Source organism: Suncus etruscus, chromosome 15 (genome assembly GCF_024139225.1).
Source record: "Suncus etruscus isolate mSunEtr1 chromosome 15, mSunEtr1.pri.cur, whole genome shotgun sequence".
NCBI lineage: Eukaryota > Metazoa > Chordata > Mammalia > Eulipotyphla > Soricidae > Suncus > Suncus etruscus.
In genome coordinates, this window is record NC_064862.1 from 74,555,405 (window position 1) to 74,573,728 (window position 18,324).

An 18,324-nucleotide genomic window follows, 5' to 3' on the forward strand; every position below is an offset into this window, starting at 1 on the left:
ATTTGCTGCTCTCATTAATATCCTGACTCTTGGGGGCTGGAGTGGTGGAGCAAGTGATAGGGTGATTGCCTTGCATGCACTAACCTTGGACAGACCGCGGTTCGATTCCCTGGCATCCCATATGGTCCCAAATCAGGAGCGATTTCTGGTGCATAGCCAGGAGTAACCCCTGAGCATCACTGGATGTGGCCCAAAAAGCAAAAAGCAAAAAAAAAAAAAAAAAAAAAAAAAAAAAAAATCCAGACTCTGGGTCAGTGAAAGCTCCCAGAAGGAGCGGGAAGAGGCCCTAGAAGAGAAGCAGGAGTCATTGGACAATCAGTGTCCTCCACCCTCCATGGAAATTTCTGGATTGACATAGAAAATTCCCCTTCTATGCCCAGCAGGTGGCACTGGGGACAACAGTACTTGCTCCAGGGTGGGGATACGAGAAGCCCAAAGACATGCCCACCCTAGTCCCCCACTGTGGCAACAGGAAAGCTGTTAGTCTCAGGAATTGAAGCAGCAGCAAGAAAGGCCTTAAATTCAGAACAGGAAGACATACCCAGAAGCTAGCAGAATGGAGGCACCCAACCCTAGGACAGGGTGGAAGCAGTGACCCCTGACTCAGACACATGACCATCAGTTCCTTCCATGACAAAACTTTTATTATTACAAGTGCACATGCAGGTTCCCACAGGCTGAGGGGGGCAGTTGTTCTCTGGGTCCTGAGGAGCCTGACCTTTTGGGGCCATCACTGGGGGTCACACGGTCCACTTGAGGCACCTGCAGGTGGAATCGGGATAAGGCACAGAGGGAAGGCTGGGGGTTACACATTGTGCAGGGGACCCACGGGGTATGGGTTGTGTGGAGGCCCAGGGGTACACACTATGTAGGGAACCTGGGGGGGATTTGGGTTGTGCAGGGGGCTTGGAGGTGTGGGTACAGAGTATGTAAGACCAGGGTGCCACTCACCGTGTTTCCTGGTGGGTGCCCAGGCAGCGCACAGTGCAGTAGCGGGCGCCACAGCTGACGCACGTGTAGGGCGAGGGGAAGCCGCAGACGGCACAGAAGGGGCGCTGGGGTCGGGCAGGGGGGCCAGCGCAGGCGGTCAAGTAGTTGGGGCCCTCGGCCACGCTCAGGTTCTGCAGTGATCAGAAGCCAGATACCCCCATTGGCCCCCATATCCCCTCAGCCCCAGGGAGCTCGCCAGACTGCAGATGCCTTATGATCCCCTCACCTGCTCCTCCAGCAATGCCTGGAAATTTTTGCGAAACCGCAGCTTGAAATGGTCCCCTCGAGTTTTCTTCTTTTTCTTTCCTAGTAGTTGGAGTTGGGGGTGTTGGTTACCGCTTTTCTCACCCTCATACCCACCTACTCCCGACTTTAGGCCTCCCCAGATATCACCTCCCCATCTCCTTCCTTCAACCCCTGTGCACCCCAATTCCAAGGCTGGATGCCAGCCAGCCCTGGTGGAGCTTGTTGGGTTGCTGATCCTACCCTAATCAATAATTGTGCCCTACCCTAGGGTGTGACCTGGTCACAGTATATTGGATTATTTTTTACTTGGCATTCTGCCCCACCCTTGGGTGGTATCTGATTTTTGTGTATAAAAGCAAGGGTCTGTGGAAGGCAGGGGCCTTTTCTGGGGCTGATGCTGGGGCTTTTTGCTTCAGCCATATCCACTGAATAAAGCTGATATCTCCTGAAGCCTAACTGCCTGTGAGTTTTCTACTCGCCGCTATCACTTCAGAACCTCCAGCTGAACAGGGTGGTAGATGGCATGGTCCGAGCTGGAGGAGAAAGACCTCATCCTCCATCCCACCATTGTCCAGCCCCATCAAGGGCTGACTCGCAATAGAGATTTTTGCAGCGCTGCAGCTGGGGAGGCATGGAGTGGGGTGCTGGGTGTGTGGCACCAGTGCAGGAGCCCATGGCTGGAGGTGCTGGGGTACTTAACGGCCATGTCCCGGTCCCCGCCTCACCTGTGTCCGCATCGTCGTCGAACTGTGGCAGCCTCTTGCCAAGCTGTGGGAAGCCGGCATGCGGGTCATCCTGAAAGTTGTCGTTTTCCAAGGCTTCGAGCTGCCGGTTGATGCGGCGCTGCCGGGCTGCGCGGTCCAGCACCCGCCGCTGCCCAGGGTCCTGGGAGCGAACTAGCCAGGACCGGACCGGAATAGGGGTGTCAGGGATGAGCTACCCAAGGCTCTGGGCAAATGAGTGGCCAAAGGCAGTAGAAAAGGGCAGGGCTCCCCGATCTCTGACCTTGTCTAAGTCCCCATGCCTTGGGCCCTGTATTTTCTCCTGCAAAAACTCCCTCTTTGGGCCTTGAGACTTTACTGTACCTCAAACTCAGACCTCCCAATGAGCAGCATTCAGGAGGCTGTGCCACCTGAAGAGCACCCAGATGGGTAGGCTGTACCCGGTCTCCCTGGGGTGTCCGTGCATACCGGACACACTCCCCCTCACAACACGGACCCCCACACGGCAGGTCCCCCACCCTTTCAGCCTGCCCTGAGGGTTCCCGCCAGTCCTCCAAAGCCCCCGCCTCCTTCCACGGGACTCTTTCAGTCTCTCCACATCTACTCAACTTCACTTCCTCACCTTTGCCTACACCCCAGGCAGCAACTAACCAAGGAGGGTTGAGAGAAAAAGGTGGCCAGGCCCAGACCCCAATGCCTGCGGTGGTGGTGGCTCTGCTGACCAACTCCCTCTGGTGGACAATAGCTACCTCAGCACCCTCCACCACAGTAGCTACCTCAGTTACCTCCACCACCCCCGGCACTGGACCATTCCCTGAATTGGACCATCTCCTGCTGCCTCCTAAGTCAATGGAAGGACCCCGTTCTGCAGATAACCAATTCTTGGCCCAGGACTTATTCTTAAGTTCTCTGATATTATATTTCTTATTTTTTCCCCTTTAGATTTCTGAGTATCTCATAGGTGTTCAAGGAGCACTCCTGGCTTAGTGCTCAAAAGATCAGACCAGGCCAGTGCCAGTGCCAGGGATGGGATCCGGGATCCTTACATGCAAAGCCTGTGCCCAGCCCACAGAGCTGCTCCTCCTGTCCTGCCATATTGACTTAATATCCCCATAAAATGCCTTCTACGAATATCTTTTTTGTTTTTTAGGTGGGTACACCTAGTGTAATAAGGGGTCTCACGAGTCTCTCCTGGTTCTGCACACAGAAACCATTCCCAGCAGGCTTGGAAGACTACACGGGATACCAGGAATTGAACCCAAGTTGGCCATATGCAATGCAAATGCCCTCACTGCTATGCTATCACTCAGGTTCCAAAATAAGTATTTCTTAGTGTCTGAAACCATCAAACCAGCACTGGTACCAGTGACTGGAAATCTCTGAGCATGTTCTCTGCATGATTCTTTCTTTTTCTTTTGTTTTGTTTTTGAGTCACACCCAGCAGTGCTCAGGGGTTATTCCTGGCTCTACGCTCAGAAATCGCTCCTGTAAAAAAAAAAAAAAAGAAATCGCTCCTGGTAGGCTTGGGGGAACCATATGGGATGCCAGGATTCAAACCACCGTCCTTCTGCATGCAAGGCAAACACCCTACCTCCAGGCTATGTCTCCGGCCCCTCTTTTTCTTTTCTTGTCTCACCTTTGACGGTGCTCATGGCTTACTCTTGGCTCTGTGCTCAGGAATCACTCCAGGCAGGCTTAGGGAACCATATGGGATTGAACCCCAGTCAGCCACATGTAAGGCAGGCCTTACGCACTGTACTTATCACTCTGGTCCCAGTAATCAGAATCTTTTGTTGTTTTGGGCCACACTCAGCAATGCTCAAGGGTTTCTCCTGACTGCACTCTAGGATCTCTCCTGGTGGGCTGGGGGACTCTATGGGATACTGGGGGCCAAACCCAGGTTGGCTTTGTGCAAGACAAATGCTCTCTCTGCTGGACTATTGCTTGGACTGATCAGAATCTTTTAACTCTTGCCTCCATCCATGAGATAGCATCGTTATCAGCCACGTTTACTTAAGTTCAGAGGTCAGAGTTCACAACGAAAGTGCCTGCTCTGGACTGCTGTCCTCTGGCACCTCTCTTCCACGTGCTAGGCTGTCTCCTGACTTACAGCAATGCCGAAAACTGCTGTCAGAAGAAGGTGCAGGGGATTCAAGTGAGCTAAGGCACCCCACAGAATGCTTGAGGAGAGAGATGAGCAAAATGGCCCATGGGAAAAACCTGCTACTCCAGATTTGATTCCCAGCACTGAGTATGGAGTACTCCCGGAACACCACTGAGTGTGGCCATCACTTTCCCCCCCAATAAAAGTACCTAATTTAAGTAGCTAAAGGAAATCAGCCTAGGGAGTTTGTTTTGGTTTTTGTTTCTGAGCCACACCTGGTACTGCTCAGAACTTATCCCTGCCTCTGAGCTCAGGGATCACGCCTGGCGGTGTCCAGGAGACTAGATAGGATGCCGAGGATTGAACCTGGGTCATCTGCCTTGTGCAAGTGCCCAACCTGCTATCCTGCTATACTATGGCTCTGGCCCCAACCTTGGTATCTGACTGAAGGAGATGGGGGGGGGGGTGTCTTCAGGAGGACCTGGGCATCTTTTTTTTTATTTTTTGGTTTTTGGGTCACAACCAGCAGCGCTCAGGGGTTACTACTGGCTCTACGCTCAGAAGTCGATCCTGGTTGCTCGGGGGACCATATAGGATGCCAGGATTCGAACCACGGACCTTCTGCATGTAAGGCAAATGCCATACCTCCATGCTATCTCTCCGGCCCCAGGTTTTTTTTTTTTTTTTTTTTGGTTTTTAGGTCACACCCACCAGTGCTCAAGGGTTACTCCTGGCTCTATGCTCAGAAATCACTCCTGGGCCGGGAGAGATAGCACAGTGGCGTTTGCCTTGCAAGCAGCCGATCCAGGACCAAAGCTGGTTGTTTCAAATCCCGGTGTCCCATATGGTCCCCGGTGCCTGCCAGGAGTTATTTCTGAGCAGACAGCCAGGAGTAACCCCTGAGCACCGCCAGGTGTGGCCCAAAAACAAAACAAATCAAAAAAAGAAATCACTCCTGGCAGGCTCAGGGTACCATATGGGATGCCGGGATTCGAACCACTGACCTTTTGCATGCAAGGCAAATACCTTACCTCCATGCTATCTCTCTGGCCCTGGTCCCAAGTCTTGACAGGAGGGGATGGGGCTCAGTGGAGACTGATGGGGACTGATGACCTCGCAGACACTGTGAACTTATTGAGCAATGTCCTCTCATCTCATCTCTTCTAACCTAGACGAGTCAAAAGTTCTCTAACTTGATTTTTATTTTTAACCTTACCTGGCAGTGCTCAGGGATTACTCCTGGCTGTGCACGAGGGACTATATGGGATGCTGAGGATTGACCCGGGTAGGTCATATACTAAGGCAAACACCCTCCCTGCTGTGATATCGCTCTAGGTCCCCTAACTGATTTGCTAACTTCCATTCCTGATCTACAATGAAGTAGCTACTGTGAGCCACAAGTAGTGACTAGATCAAATGAAATGCAGGTTGTTCTAAGCCCATGTCAATGTCAAGGAAAAGAATAAATGACAAAAGAGAAATAAGCCAAAAAACCATGGTCTAGGTCAGCAATGGCAAACCTATGGCACACGTGCCAGCGGTGGCACGCGAAGGCCTTGTAGCTAGCATACAGGAAGGTCTACAATTAATATATGCGGTGCGTGCCACATAGTTTTTAAATACGATAATCTTGTTCTTAAGGTTTAATTGACGTGCTAGCACTTCTGAGGAAATTCTTTGGTTTTGTGAGGCAGTTTGGGCACGCAGGCTCAAAAAGGTTAGCCATCACTAGTCTAGATCAATAAATTATGAAGCAGAGCCAGAGAGATAGCATGCAGGTAAGGTGTTTGCCTTGCATGTGGAAGGTCAGTGGCTCGAATACCGGCATCCCATATGGCCCCCTGAGCCTGCCAGGAGCAATTTCTGAGCACAGAGCCAGGAGTAACCCCTGAGCGCTGCTGGGTGTGACCCAAAAACAAAAACAAAAACATGAAGCCAGTCTAGAAGACTCCATGACCAGAGTGTGTGGTCACAACCCAAGAATCACCTGCCTGGGAAGCAGGAACCACTGCTGGGCATCTGGAACCTGAAGTCCCCACCTCCTGTCACCCTCATAAATAAGCAAGTGATTGGGGATGGAGCCAGGGAGATGGAGCAACTGGACGCTCAAGGGTCTCCATCATACGCACATTTTGATGGTTTCCAAATGAACCTGTGCCGATTAAGAACATCCTTGTCCTAGAAAGTTTCACAGGACAGAGCTGCAGGGCAGAGTGGGGGAGAGCCTGTCCCTTCAGAACTACCTCTTTTTATTTTGGGGCCACACACGGCAGTGCTCAGGAATCAGTTCTGGCAATAGTATATAAGGTGCTGGAGATTAAACCTGGGTCTGCTTCATGTAAGGCAAATGCTTTACTCTCTGTGCTATGGCTCCCACCCCAAAACTGACTTCCTGAAAGATAAAAACGAGCCTTAGCTCTTGGTGAGGACAGCCCTGCCCAGTTCTCCACTGCCCTCTCCACCCTCTCAACTGCACAGTAAAGGCCTTTCTGGGGTGCCTATGCCCACACCCAGGTCCCCAAAAACTTTTTTTTTGGTTTTTGGGTCACATCCGGCTCAGGGGTTACTCCTGGCTATCTGCTCAGAAATAGCTCCTGGCAGGCACGGGGGACCATATGGGACACCGGGATTCGAACCAACCACCTTTGGTCCTGGATCGGCTGCTTGCAAGGCAAACGCCGCTGTGCTATCTCTCCGGGCCCCCAAAAACTTTTTACTATGCCTCTAAAAGCCTTGAACTGTAAACTTGGCTTTCTCACACATCTGCTTCTAACCCAACTTGCTGGAAAAGTAAAGGTAGGGCTGGGTTCTCAAACCACAGAACATGTTGTCAGGTCTGGACACCCCAAGTGCCTCCTCCCATGTCTGTGGTGGTTTTGTCTTTTCCTCCTTTACTGAGTTAATTTGGGGGGGGGTCACATCCGGCAGCGCTCAGGGGACTATATGGGATGCCGGAATTCGAACCACCTTCTTTCTGCATGCAAGGCAAACGCCCTACCTCCATGCTATCTCTCCGGCCCCATTGAGTTAATTTTTTTTTTTCTGGAACCTGGAGAGAGGGGAGTGGAGCATACATTTCCATTATACACCAAAGGCTGTTTCCCAGGGTTTGCAAATGCTGCTTGTCATCAAAGGCTTCCGTTTCTATCCCGCACACACTTACCTGTGTAAGACCCTGGGTTCAATCCCTCCGCGTTGAGAAACAAACAAACAACCAAAGACACCCCACGCCCTCCACCCTCTCCCCGTCTTGGTGTCTTACTCTAAGTGTTTCCTTGAGTGGATCCTTTCCTGCCTCTGCTCCTGCATTTCTCGCTACCGGGAAAGAATTCCCGCGCGTCTGCAAGTTCGAATCTCTAACTCGGCTTTGAAACCGGGGCAATCGTTTTCGATTGCATCAAGCCTTCCCCATCGCCTCCACCCTGCGGCTCCCGCCTGGTACAAACGTGCACCGCATCTCTTTGCCAGAGCCACGCGCCACTCTGCAATGCAAAGGGCAATCCGGCGACTAGGCCCCAATTCCAGAGAGCTAGTTTATGCATGAAAATCCTGGGGCCCGCATAACTCAGGGTACAGCCCCGAATGTCTGGACCCGAGAGAGGCGTGGAGGAAATGTTTCGGACGAATAAAATACGTGGGGATATATTCGACCAGGTTTAGATCGGGGAGAAGGGGCCAAACTATACCCGAAGCGCTTCACCTACCCGAAGTTTTCTTCTCCACCATAGCCTCAGCCCAGCTGTGGACCAAGCCTCCCCACGCACGCAGATTAAAGCCCCTCCATTCGCTCGGGGCAGCCTCACTTCCGGTAGCGTGTGCTTGTGCGCGTGCGCAGAGCTTCCCTAGGCCCTCCCACTGATGGGCAGTTCCCATGGAGATCAGAACGCGTCGCCGCCATTTTTAATAAGGGCAAGGCAACTTCCGGTTTTAGTGGCAGCTGGATCCTGTGTTGGAACTCACATCCCCACCAGCACCCGGTTGCAGCTACCGAAAATGGATCCTTTTTATTTTTAATTTTTTTTATAATTTCTTTATTTAAACACCGTGATTACAAACATAATTGAAGTTGGGTTTCAGTTATAACAAGAAAACCCCCTTCACCGTGCAATCTTCCCATCACCAATACCCCAAATAGATCCTTTTTAAATTAAGAAATGGTCATTGCATTTTGGTCCTTCCGAGGATGTCCACGATCACTAGGGAGTTTGTCCCATTGCTAGTAGTAGAGTCGATGGGCCGGACCCGGGAGAGTGGGCCAGGCCCGGGTGGGCAATCTGAGACGTCCTGGGGGAAATCTCTCTAGCCAGGCCTGGATTTGGAACTCTCTCCCTGGGCCGCCGCAGACATCTGGGCGTCACAGCCCCGTCTCCGCCCCACCGTCTGGGCCTCGGATTTTCCGCCCTGCGGGCTCCGGGCTGGGCGGGGGCGAAGACCCGCCTCCGCGTCCCGCCCGGCCCGCAAAGGGTCACTTCCCCTCGCCGGGTTCTGGTTTCCCCGAGTGTCCAGAGGACCCGCTGGCCCCGCGCAAAGTCACCCGGGGCGCGAGATCGCTCTGGCTCCCGCCCGTCCTGCACCCGCTCGCCCAGGGCCTCCCACGCCGCTCCGCACAATCCTCTCCTTGTGAGTCGCGCCGGGAAACCCCCCTCCCTTTTTTTTTTTTATTGGTTTTTGTGAATTTTTATTTCCAAGGCGGAGCCCACGTCGCCCTTCTGCCAGTGGTGGGCCCCACGATCGTCCCGGGTTCCCCTGCCCCGAGCCCCTCCGCTGCGCCCGCTCCGGCTCCTCGCGATGGCTCTCCCGGGCCCGGGCTCCCGGCTCCTACTCCTCCTGCTCCTGCTCCTGGTTCTGCCACCGCCGCCCACGACGGCCACTTCGGATCGTCCCCGGGGCGGAGACCCGGTCAACCCAGGTGAGACGTCCAGACAGACAGGCGGGCCTGGCTTCGTGCCCCAAGTGTGCAGGAAAATGCACCCGTTGTGAGTCACGTGGGTTCGCGTCTCCCCAGTGGGCATGAAGGTGCCCAGGGCTTCCCCTTGCGACTTGGGTGCGAGTTTTCTGAGTGGCCCCGATTCCGCGATCATCGGGCAAGGGAATTAGTGGGGGGCGGATTTGCAAGGGATCTGGAACAGGGGTACAGGGAGGACTTGGACTCAGGAGGGCTAGTTTCTGGCTGATGACAGAGAAACTTCTGGTGATCACCGTGGCCACCGCTGAGACCGAGGGGTACCGGCGTTTCCTGCGGTCTGCCGAGTTTTTCAACTACACTGTGCGGGTGAGCAAGCAATGTGCGCCCCCGTGCCCCAGGAGGGCACCCCAAGAGTGGACTGATGGAGGGCTGGAGGGCCAGGGCCCCATGGTGAGCCTGGCCTACTGAGCTTGGCCTGTGGATTCCGCATCTCTCCCACAGACCCTGGGCCTGGGAGAGGAGTGGCGAGGGGGTGATGTGGCTCGAACAGTGGGGGGCGGCCAGAAAGTCCGCTGGCTGAAGAAGGAAATGGAGAAGTACGCAGACCGGGACGATATGGTCATCATGTTTGTGGACAGGTAAGAGAGAGGGTCACCCCAAGGAAGAGACGGCCGCTCCAGGAGGCCAGAAGAGGAGACTGGGGTTCCTAGTGGTTCCTCTGATCTTTCTCTCCGTCCTGGCCCAGCTATGATGTGGTCTTGGCGGGCAGCCCCGTGGAGCTTCTCCGCAAATTCGTGCAAAGTGGCAGCCACTTGCTCTTCTCCGCGGAGAGCTTCTGCTGGCCCGAGTGGGCGCTGGCCGAGCAGTACCCAGAGGTAGACACTGGGAAGCGCTTCCTCAACTCTGGTGGTGAGTGGTGAGGGGAGTGTTCCAGGGCCTGAGACACAGGGAGGGGTGGGTCTGGGGCATATCAGGGAGCTTGTGACTGATACCCCGCTGTTCCTTGCAGGCTTCATTGGTTTTGCCCCCACTATCCACCGCATAGTGCGCCAATGGAAGTACAAGGATGATGACGATGATCAGCTGTTCTACACGAGGCTCTACCTGGATCCTGGGCTGCGGGTAGGGCTGGAAAGGGGCCTGAGGAGGGCAAAAGTGGGGAAACGATGCCTCACCCTCTTTGGAGATGCTGAGTTCTTTGTGTGGGGTTTGGGGCTGCACCTGGTGATGCTCAGGGCTACTCCTGGTTCTCCACGCAGGGATCACTCCTAGTGGGCTTAGGGGGCCTTTTGGGGTGCTCAAGATTGAGTTTGGGTCAACCACATGCAAAGCAATTGCTCTGCTCACTGGGCTATCTCCCAGGCCCCAGGCAGCACATTTTTGCTTTAGTCTGGTTCTGTAAATAGGCTCCTAGCTTTTCAGCCTGTGTCTGGGGGGGTTTCCCCCAGTGCCCCCACATGGTCCTACATCTTAGGTGTCTGGGGGGAACCATTGAGATTGCAAGAAGGCTTGTGGGTTTTCTTGTCTTTGAGTCTCCAAGCCTGGTCTTTCTGGCCCCCTTCTCAGATTGCTTTTGTTTTGGGGTCACATCTAGAGGTGCTTGGGGCTTACTCCTGGCTTGGCACTCAGGAATCACTCTTGCTCAGAGGACTCTATGTGATGTAGGGAATCAAATCCAGGTCAGCTGCATGCAAGGCCAGTGTACTCGCTCTCTGCTGTCCTATTGCTCCAGTGTCCCTTTCTCAGCTTTCATGGCTATTGTCAGATTGGAAATTGCACATTTTTTCATTGAATCATGCAGCTGAGCCTTTTGGGTCTATTCTTCTCCTGCCAGACCTGGGAAGGGTCCTGGATCTCTGGTCTGATTCATCTTCCTACTATTCAGGTTGGCTTAACTGGCCCATCTCACACTAACTAGTGCCTCTCCCCTCTCCCAGGAGAAACTCAACCTTAACCTGGACCACAAATCCCGGATCTTCCAGAACCTCAATGGGGCTTTAGGTGAGCAAAGGGCAATTGTGGGGTGGAGGGCATCCCCTTTGCTGCTGGGGCCTGGTGGAACTGAAGTGAAAAGGCCACTTGGTCTAGTGTTTTGTCATTTCTGGTCACATGCCTGGAGTCTTGCTCCCAGTCCAGAGGCAGGAAAGTGCTTCTTTTGAGTCTCCCCCAGACTCAGGGGGAGCCTACTGAATCCTCTTCCTCCTCCAGATGAAGTGGTGTTGAAGTTTGATCGGAACCGGGTGCGGATCCGGAATGTGGCTTACGACACGCTCCCTGTCGTCATCCACGGGAATGGACCCACAAAGGTGCCGGGGTGCTGGGAATCTGGGACTCCCCGGAACCACCAGGCCTGCTGAGCCAAGGTACTGGGGTGATTGTCATGTCTCTGTGTGGCCCAGCTCTCGCTGACGAGCCCCCCTCCCGCTTTCCCCCTCAGCTGCAACTCAACTACTTGGGGAACTATGTCCCCAACGGCTGGACCCCCGAGGGGGGCTGTGGGTTCTGTGAGCAGGACCGAAGGCCACTTCCAACAGGACAGGTGAGGAGGGAGATATGGGAGGGCAGAGGTCACAGCTTGGGCCACTGTGGGGGTCCAGCGCCTAAACTTGCCCACCTGCCCCCCTGCAGCCTCTGCCCCGTGTGCTCCTAGCTGTGTTTGTGGAGCAGCCGACCCCGTTCCTGCCCCGCTTCCTGCAGCGCCTTCGGCAGCTCGATTACCCACCAGACAGAGTCACCCTCTTTCTGCACAACAACGTGAGCCCCCACCGGCCCCCATGCACTCTACCCCCCTGTGTCCCCTTGCCTCCCTCATGTCCGTCTTTCCTCCAGGAGGTGCACCATGAGCCCCACGTGGCCGATGCGTGGCCCCAGCTTCGGGATCACTTTTCAGCTGTGAAGCTGGTGGGACCCGAGGAGGGTTTGATGCCTGGAGAGGCCAGGGACATGGCGCTGTGAGTGCAGGGCAGGGGCCCATATATACCCATATACCCGCATATACCCATATTTATATATACATACATATACATACCTATGTATCCCTATATATACATCCATATACCACATACACCCCCATATACTCTCACATACCCCATATACCCCCATGGTCCTGTGAGTGTGGGGTGTGGGCCCCCAGCCGCCATATACTCTCATCTTCCTGTGAATCCCAAGGTGAGGGGACCCCCATTTACTCCTCTATGGCCCTGTGAATGCCAGGATGAGAGGCTCTATCTATCCCCCAAATGTCCCCAGGGCACTGTGAGTGCTGGAATGAGGAGATGCCCCTTATATGTTCCCATCTGAGTAGTTGTCCTCTCCACCCCAGGGACAGCTGTCGGCAGGATCCCAACTGTGACTACTACTTCAGCCTGGATGCAGACACGGTCCTCACGCACCCGCAGACCCTGCGCATCCTCATAGAAGAGAACAGGTTCCACTGCACCTTGAAATCCCTATCTGCCCACCCTTCCCTCCCCCATCCTCTTCCCCTATTCCACTCACCCCTTCCTCCTGCAGGAAGGTGATCGCGCCCATGCTGTCCCGCCACGGGAAGCTGTGGTCCAACTTCTGGGGCGCCTTGAGCCCTGACGATTACTATGCTCGCTCCGAGGACTACGTAGAGCTGGTGCAGCGCAAGCGTGTGTGAGTCCTAGGGCATTCAGCCCCCGCTGCCCTAGGTGGGGCGGGGGTGTCTCTGTGCCGATGAGGCCCTACTGACTCAACTTGGCCTCTAGGAGCGTGTGGAATGTGCCCTACATCTCACAGGCCTACCTGATCCGGGGGTCCACGCTGCGAACTGAGCTGCCCCAGAAAGTCGTGTTCTCCAGCAGCGACAGTGACCCCGACATGGCCTTCTGCAAGAGCCTGCGTGACAAGGTGAGCCATGCTGGGCCGGGCCAAGCAGCCCCTGTGGGGTCCTCTGCACCCCACTGACCCGCCCCCGTCCCTAGGGCATCTTCCTTCACCTCAGCAACCAGCAGGAGTTCGGCCGCCTCCTGGCCACGTCCCACTACGACACTGACCACCTGCACCCTGACCTCTGGCAGATCTTTGACAACCCCGTGGTGAGTGGGAGAGCCTATGGGAAAGGATACACACAGTCACACATGTATGCACACACTCATGCATGCAACGCATGTAGATTCACACATGTGCGCAAATCCAGACAAACTCACTTGCACACAGCTACACACATGCACACATGTCCTGGGTGAGATCTGTCATGCTAGGGCAGAGGGGTAGCCCCTGACTGGGCTCCTGGGAGGCAGCAGGTAGGCCGGAGTGAGCACACCCCAAGTTTAGTTTCCTTACCTGGGTCCCCTAGGACTGGAAGGAACAATACATCCATGAGAACTATAGCCGGGCCCTGGAAGATGGAGAATTCGTGGAACAGGTGAGGTTTCCCCTGCCTAGATTTGGGGTGTTCTGCCCTGGAGTCCTCTGTAAGATCAAGCCAAGGCTGAGTAGATGCCCCCTCCCTCCGTACAGACACCCATATGTCTCCCAGGCATATTGGTGAAATGCCACTTGGGTGAAAGTGTGCACCATCTCTAACGGAGCTCCAGGAACCTCTATACTGCTCCCCTCTCTCCTCGCCCCCCACCTCCCTTTGCTCCCCTCCATGGGTGCTCCCTACCCAGTGTTCTGCTTCCCCATACCCTATACTCAGCCGTGCCCTGATGTCTACTGGTTCCCGCTGCTCTCGGACCAAATGTGTGACGAACTGGTGGAGGAAATGGAGCACTTTGGCCAGTGGTCTGGAGGTCGCCACGAGGTGGGGGAGCTGCAGGAAGAAGGGGGGCTGGGCACGGGTGGGGAGGACTTACTAAGAGCAGGAAGCCAGACTTGCTTTCATTCATTTATGCATGCATTTAAGAAATACTCCCGGTGGTGGACGAGCAATAGCATAGTGGGGAGGGCATTTGCCTTGCAGGCAGCTGACCTGGGTTCAATCTCCAGCATCCCGTAGGATTCTCCGGGCCTGCCAGGAATGATTTCTGAGTGCAGAGCTAGAAGTAACTCCTGAGTGCCACCGGGTGTGGCTCCCCACAAAAAAAACTCCCAGGAGGGTGCTTGGTGGTGGTCACTGCAGCAGGGCTGCTCGTCCCCTGGTTGCCCTGCATTGAAAGGCTATGCCAGGCACCTGGGTGCTGTGGAAGCCACTGGGGTGCTCTAAGAGGGAGGGAAAGCTTTACCCTAGAGAGCATAACCCTGGCTGGTTGGTGTAGCCCTGGGGGACTCAGTGCATGCTTCCCGCAGGACTCGAGGCTGGCAGGGGGCTACGAGAATGTGCCCACTGTGGACATCCATATGAAGCAGGTGGGGTACGAGGCCCAGTGGCTGCAGCTGCTGCGGACATATGTGGGGCCCATGACCGAGAGCCTATTTCCCGGGTACCACACCAAGGTAAGTGTGTACCTCCCCCTGCCCCACCCCCGCACCCTATACCCTCCCACGCCCCAGCTCCTCTCTTGTGCCCCCCCACCCCCCAGACGCGGGCAGTGATGAACTTTGTGGTCCGCTACCGGCCTGATGAGCAGCCATCCCTGCGACCCCACCACGACTCATCCACGTTCACCCTCAATGTTGCCCTCAACCACAAGGGCCTGGACTATGAGGTGCGTGTCCCCCGACTCCTCACAGGGCACCCCGGGACCCTCTGTGCCCACTCAGAAAAGTTTCAGACACACATACGCAGATCCATGCACATGCCAAGCTCATATGTGAAGACGGTTGTGCACAGCAGTATACTTTTATATACCCACACATGCCCATGGCAACGTGTTTACTCTTGCATCAATAGTCAGCCACACCTGCTTATGCTTGTATGTATGTGGGGCCATGTGTGTGGGCCTTTGCGTTAACACACAGCTATATCCATTGAGACCTTGCACACACATGTACACATGTAAGCAAGCACAAGCACACACTTGGCCTCTTAGCTGTGTGCCCCTTTCCTCTTAGGGACCCAGCTCAGGTCCCCAGTTACTTTGTGGGCCAGATGGCCCCTTGGCCCCCTCTCTGCCCATCCCTCCACTCCCCATCTGTCTCTGTCCTAGGGTGGTGGCTGCAGATTCCTGCGCTATGACTGTGTGATCTCGTCTCCACGGAAGGGCTGGGGGCTCCTGCACCCCGGCCGGCTCACCCACTACCATGAGGGGCTGCCCACGACGCGGGGGACACGCTACATCATGGTGTCCTTTGTGGACCCCTGATCCCAGCCTCATCCAACACACTGTGCCTTCTTCCACCTCGGGGGTGGGGGTGAGCCCCTTCCTTGCTTCCTGTGCGCCTGGGATTGAATGTGTCGCCCCATTCCCATGGCCCCCTGGAAGCTCCAGAATCCCCCTGACTTCCCTTGGTCCCTTAAGATTTCAGGGGATTCAGGGACCAGAGGAGTTCCCTGTGTGATAAGTTATTTTCTTGGCTTCCTTCCTGCCCAATAAAGGGAGATTTGTAACCGTTGTGTGTGTGTGGCTCTTTATAGAGTGCCCTTTCTCTCCTGCACTCCAGCAGTGGATAAACCCTATTTCTGCTTCACCCCAAAGAGGGAGGAACAGAGCTGATGGCAGCTGCAGGTATAAGGGGAGCCCCAGGCTCCAAAACTAGGACGTGGAGAAACATGGGTCTGGAAGCAAACATTGATGCAGGAAATAATCACACAGTGAAGGGTGAAAGAATGGGTTAAGGAATTCCAGTACTCAAGCCAGGAATCCTACCGCAAGTCTAAGAAGGAAAGCAGCTTAGTGGAGGAAGACCGAAGAATGAGCCCTTTCCTTCTTGAAACCCAGGTTTTTAATAGCAAGAACCAGACCACACCCCCTAGGGTGGGAATGGAACACCAAGTAGGGAGAGACCCAGTAATCCCATCACCAGATCACATCCTAGGGTGGAGTATGAATACTGATTAGGGCAGGACCAGTAATCCAACATCTCCCCCTAATTGACTCTACAGAAAAACGAAGTAATTCACATCCCATGGTTCTAAGAAAAGGCCGGATGCCTCTAAAGGTAAAGATAAGGGTTGGAGGGCCAGAGAGATAGCATGGAGGTAAGGCGTTCACCTTGCATACAGAAGAACGGTGGTTCGAATCTCGGCATCCCATATGGTCCCCTGAGCCTGCCAGGAGCGATTTCTGAGTAGAGCCACGAGTAACCCCTGAGCGCTTCCGGGTGTGACCCCAAAAAACAAACAGACAAATAAAAAAAAATAAAGGTTGGCAATATTTTGCATAGGAGCTTCAAAAGTTGGGAGAATAAAAAGCAAAACTTTTGGCCTAAAAACAGGGTATCCCTACCCACATTCTGCCCTAAGACCATGTATAGACTCCAGGCAAACTAATTTGTCTAAACACAATAATTTGTCTTTCTTCAAGGTCCCAGGAAAGGTTCTCCTCAATCATAGTTTTCACTGTCATGTTTCAATCATTGGAGATATTAGTGTTAGCACAGGATGTCCTGATGCATTTCCTTCTTGGTTTCATCTCACCATTATGTGGCAAGGCAGGAAAATCTGCCTTCAGAGCAAGTCATTGCAGATTTTCAAGCTGTAGTCAGGTTAGTGTGTTAGCCTACCCTGGACAAGCATGTACCAAGACAGTTCCATTCATTCCTAGATGATCTCCAAATTCCCTAGAATATCTGCCTTTATGGTTTCCCTATCACATCAGGGTTACGTAGGCTTGGCTGATGTAAAGATGTGAAGGGGAAGGCAAAATGATGAGCCGGACAGTGGCCTTGGGCCTCTCATCCCCTAGAACTGTTTTGGTAGGGGGTCTGTCCCATTCCTCTTCAGGGTTGGGAGAGACTGATTTCCAGAACTTTTCTTTTTCAGAACTTTTCTTGATGTTGAGAGCAGGCTGTGGCCAGTCGGTGTGGATCCAGGGTCCGCACTGGTAGAGGGTTGATTACTGGGGTAGGTGCAGAGAAATGTGCTGGACCCAAGGGTTCAGGGGTAATCGACTGATGTCTAAGTGAATAAAGCCTAAGACAAGTCACTATAGCAAATGTTCAGGGTGGGAGGCCTCTGTAGCAAGAAATTACTAAGCTATCATCCCTAATGTATGATAACTCCTCTTAATATCTAATATCTTCAGATTTTAATGTGTCCATGCCAATGGAATAGATACTATTGGGGCCTAAGGGGAAGATAATAAACCAAACAATCCCTAACCTGATTCTATCAAAAGCACAAAAACTTCAAGGGTACTATCAATACTATCTTCTAAGAATTCCTACAAGGAAATCTAAAGAGAAGGGGAAAAGCTGTATCTACATAATGAAATACACCATAGAGAATATACATGTTGAAGAGATACACTTAAGAGGTATACAAAGAGGGTATACATATCTCCTAAATCTTGTTGTTGTTGTTGTTTTTGTTTTTTTTTTTGGGGCCACACCCATTTGACGCTCAGGGGTTATTCCTGGCTATGCTCTCAGAAATTGCTCCTGGCTTGGGGGGACCATATGGGACACTGGGGGATCGAACTGCGGTCCGTCCTACACTAGCGCTTGCAAGGCAGACACCTTACCTCTAGCGCCACCTGTCCGGCCCCTCTCCTAAGTCTTTTGAGATAGCCTGAGGAGAGGATAAATTCCAAATCAAACCTTCAGTCAGGGAGCCAGAGTGGTGGTGCAGCGGTATGGCGTTTGCCTTGCACACGGCTAACCTAGGACTGACCACAGTTCAATCCCCCAGCATCCCATTTGGTCCTCCAAGCCAGGAGCAATTTCTGAGCACATAACCAGTAGTAACCAAACCAAACAAAGCAAAATTCCACATCAGACCTTCAGTCAGCAACACAGTCTTGTTAAATCTGAAAAAAAGAAAAGAAAAGAAAACAAACAAAACAGCTCGCAGCAGTCACCGATCAAGAAATGTCCTAGAGCCAAGGATCCCTTAAAAGTTGAAACCAGTTGTGAGCATCAGTCTATGGCAGAGGTCTCAAATTCAATTTACCTGGGGGCCGCAGGAGGCAAAGTCGGGGTGAGGCAGGGCCGCATAAGGGATTTCGCTTACCGAATATTCACAATAAAAAATCGCATTAGTAAGAAAAAAATTGCAAAAAATCGCATTAAACATTTGCATACCCCAAATGGAACTGCTTGGGGTATGCAAATGTTTAATGTGATTTTTTTCTTACTAATGCGATTTTTATTGCGATTATTCGGTAAGTGAATAATTGCGAATACTGCGATATTTGAGGCCGGCTGTGGTCCACAAAATGGTGTATGGAGGGCCGCAAACGGCCCGAGGGCCGCGAGTTTGAGACCCCTGGTCTATGGTGAAATGAAGTGGTAGAAAGTGACCACTGGGGCCGGCGTGGTGGCGCTAGAGGTAAGGTGTCTGCCTTGCC

At 53.4% G+C, this 18,324-nt stretch overlaps 2 protein-coding genes across 4 annotated transcripts; one reads left to right on the forward strand and one right to left on the reverse strand.

Moving 5' to 3' along the window:
* Positions 1 to 626: 626 nt before the first annotated feature.
* Positions 627 to 7,854, reverse strand: ZNHIT1 (zinc finger HIT-type containing 1). 3 transcript variants are annotated; one of them, XM_049787887.1, is made up of 6 exons: positions 7,767 to 7,852; positions 3,595 to 3,652; positions 1,962 to 2,132; positions 1,217 to 1,296; positions 952 to 1,121; positions 627 to 762 (listed from the first exon to the last, which is right to left on the reverse strand). In XM_049787887.1, the coding sequence occupies exons 2-6, from the start codon at positions 3,608 to 3,610 to the stop codon at positions 741 to 743; spliced, it is 459 nt and encodes a 152-aa protein (XP_049643844.1). In that variant the 5' UTR covers positions 3,611 to 3,652; positions 7,767 to 7,852; the 3' UTR covers positions 627 to 740. The 3 variants fall into 3 exon arrangements, with proteins under 3 accessions (XP_049643844.1, XP_049643842.1, XP_049643843.1); XM_049787885.1 differs by lacking the exon at positions 3,595 to 3,652 and having other exon boundaries at positions 7,767 to 7,854; XM_049787886.1 differs by lacking the exon at positions 7,767 to 7,852 and having other exon boundaries at positions 3,595 to 3,800.
* An 895-nt stretch (positions 7,855 to 8,749) lies between these two features.
* Positions 8,750 to 15,425, forward strand: PLOD3 (procollagen-lysine,2-oxoglutarate 5-dioxygenase 3). Its single transcript, XM_049787849.1, has 19 exons — positions 8,750 to 8,971; positions 9,243 to 9,334; positions 9,470 to 9,606; positions 9,714 to 9,877; positions 9,978 to 10,090; positions 10,906 to 10,969; positions 11,177 to 11,274; positions 11,406 to 11,507; positions 11,597 to 11,722; positions 11,798 to 11,919; positions 12,291 to 12,395; positions 12,482 to 12,607; positions 12,700 to 12,841; positions 12,916 to 13,029; positions 13,290 to 13,358; positions 13,635 to 13,739; positions 14,225 to 14,371; positions 14,458 to 14,583; positions 15,025 to 15,425. The coding sequence occupies exons 1-19, from the start codon at positions 8,851 to 8,853 to the stop codon at positions 15,178 to 15,180; spliced, it is 2,229 nt and encodes a 742-aa protein (XP_049643806.1). The 5' UTR covers positions 8,750 to 8,850; the 3' UTR covers positions 15,181 to 15,425.
* The last annotated feature ends 2,899 nt before the right edge of the window (positions 15,426 to 18,324 follow it).

What these genes read in the sequence shown, in the direction of transcription:
- ZNHIT1 (XM_049787885.1), bottom strand. Translation starts at nt 7,788, where the DNA reads ATGGTGGAGAAGAAAACTTCGG. An exon ending in CGACGACGATGCGGACACAG is followed by an intron (nt 1,297 to 1,961) that starts GTGAGGCGGGGA and finishes TCCAACTACTAG; the next exon opens with GAAAGAAAAAGAAGAAAACT. An exon ending in GGCACCCACCAGGAAACACG is followed by an intron (nt 763 to 951) that starts GTGAGTGGCACC and finishes TTCCACCTGCAG; the next exon opens with GTGCCTCAAGTGGACCGTGT.
- PLOD3 (XM_049787849.1), top strand. Translation starts at nt 8,851, where the DNA reads ATGGCTCTCCCGGGCCCGGGCTCCCGGCTCCTACTCCTCCTGCTCCTG. An exon ending in GAACCTCAATGGGGCTTTAG is followed by an intron (nt 10,970 to 11,176) that starts GTGAGCAAAGGG and finishes TTCCTCCTCCAG; the next exon opens with ATGAAGTGGTGTTGAAGTTT. An exon ending in TTCCCGGGTACCACACCAAG is followed by an intron (nt 14,372 to 14,457) that starts GTAAGTGTGTAC and finishes CCCACCCCCCAG; the next exon opens with ACGCGGGCAGTGATGAACTT.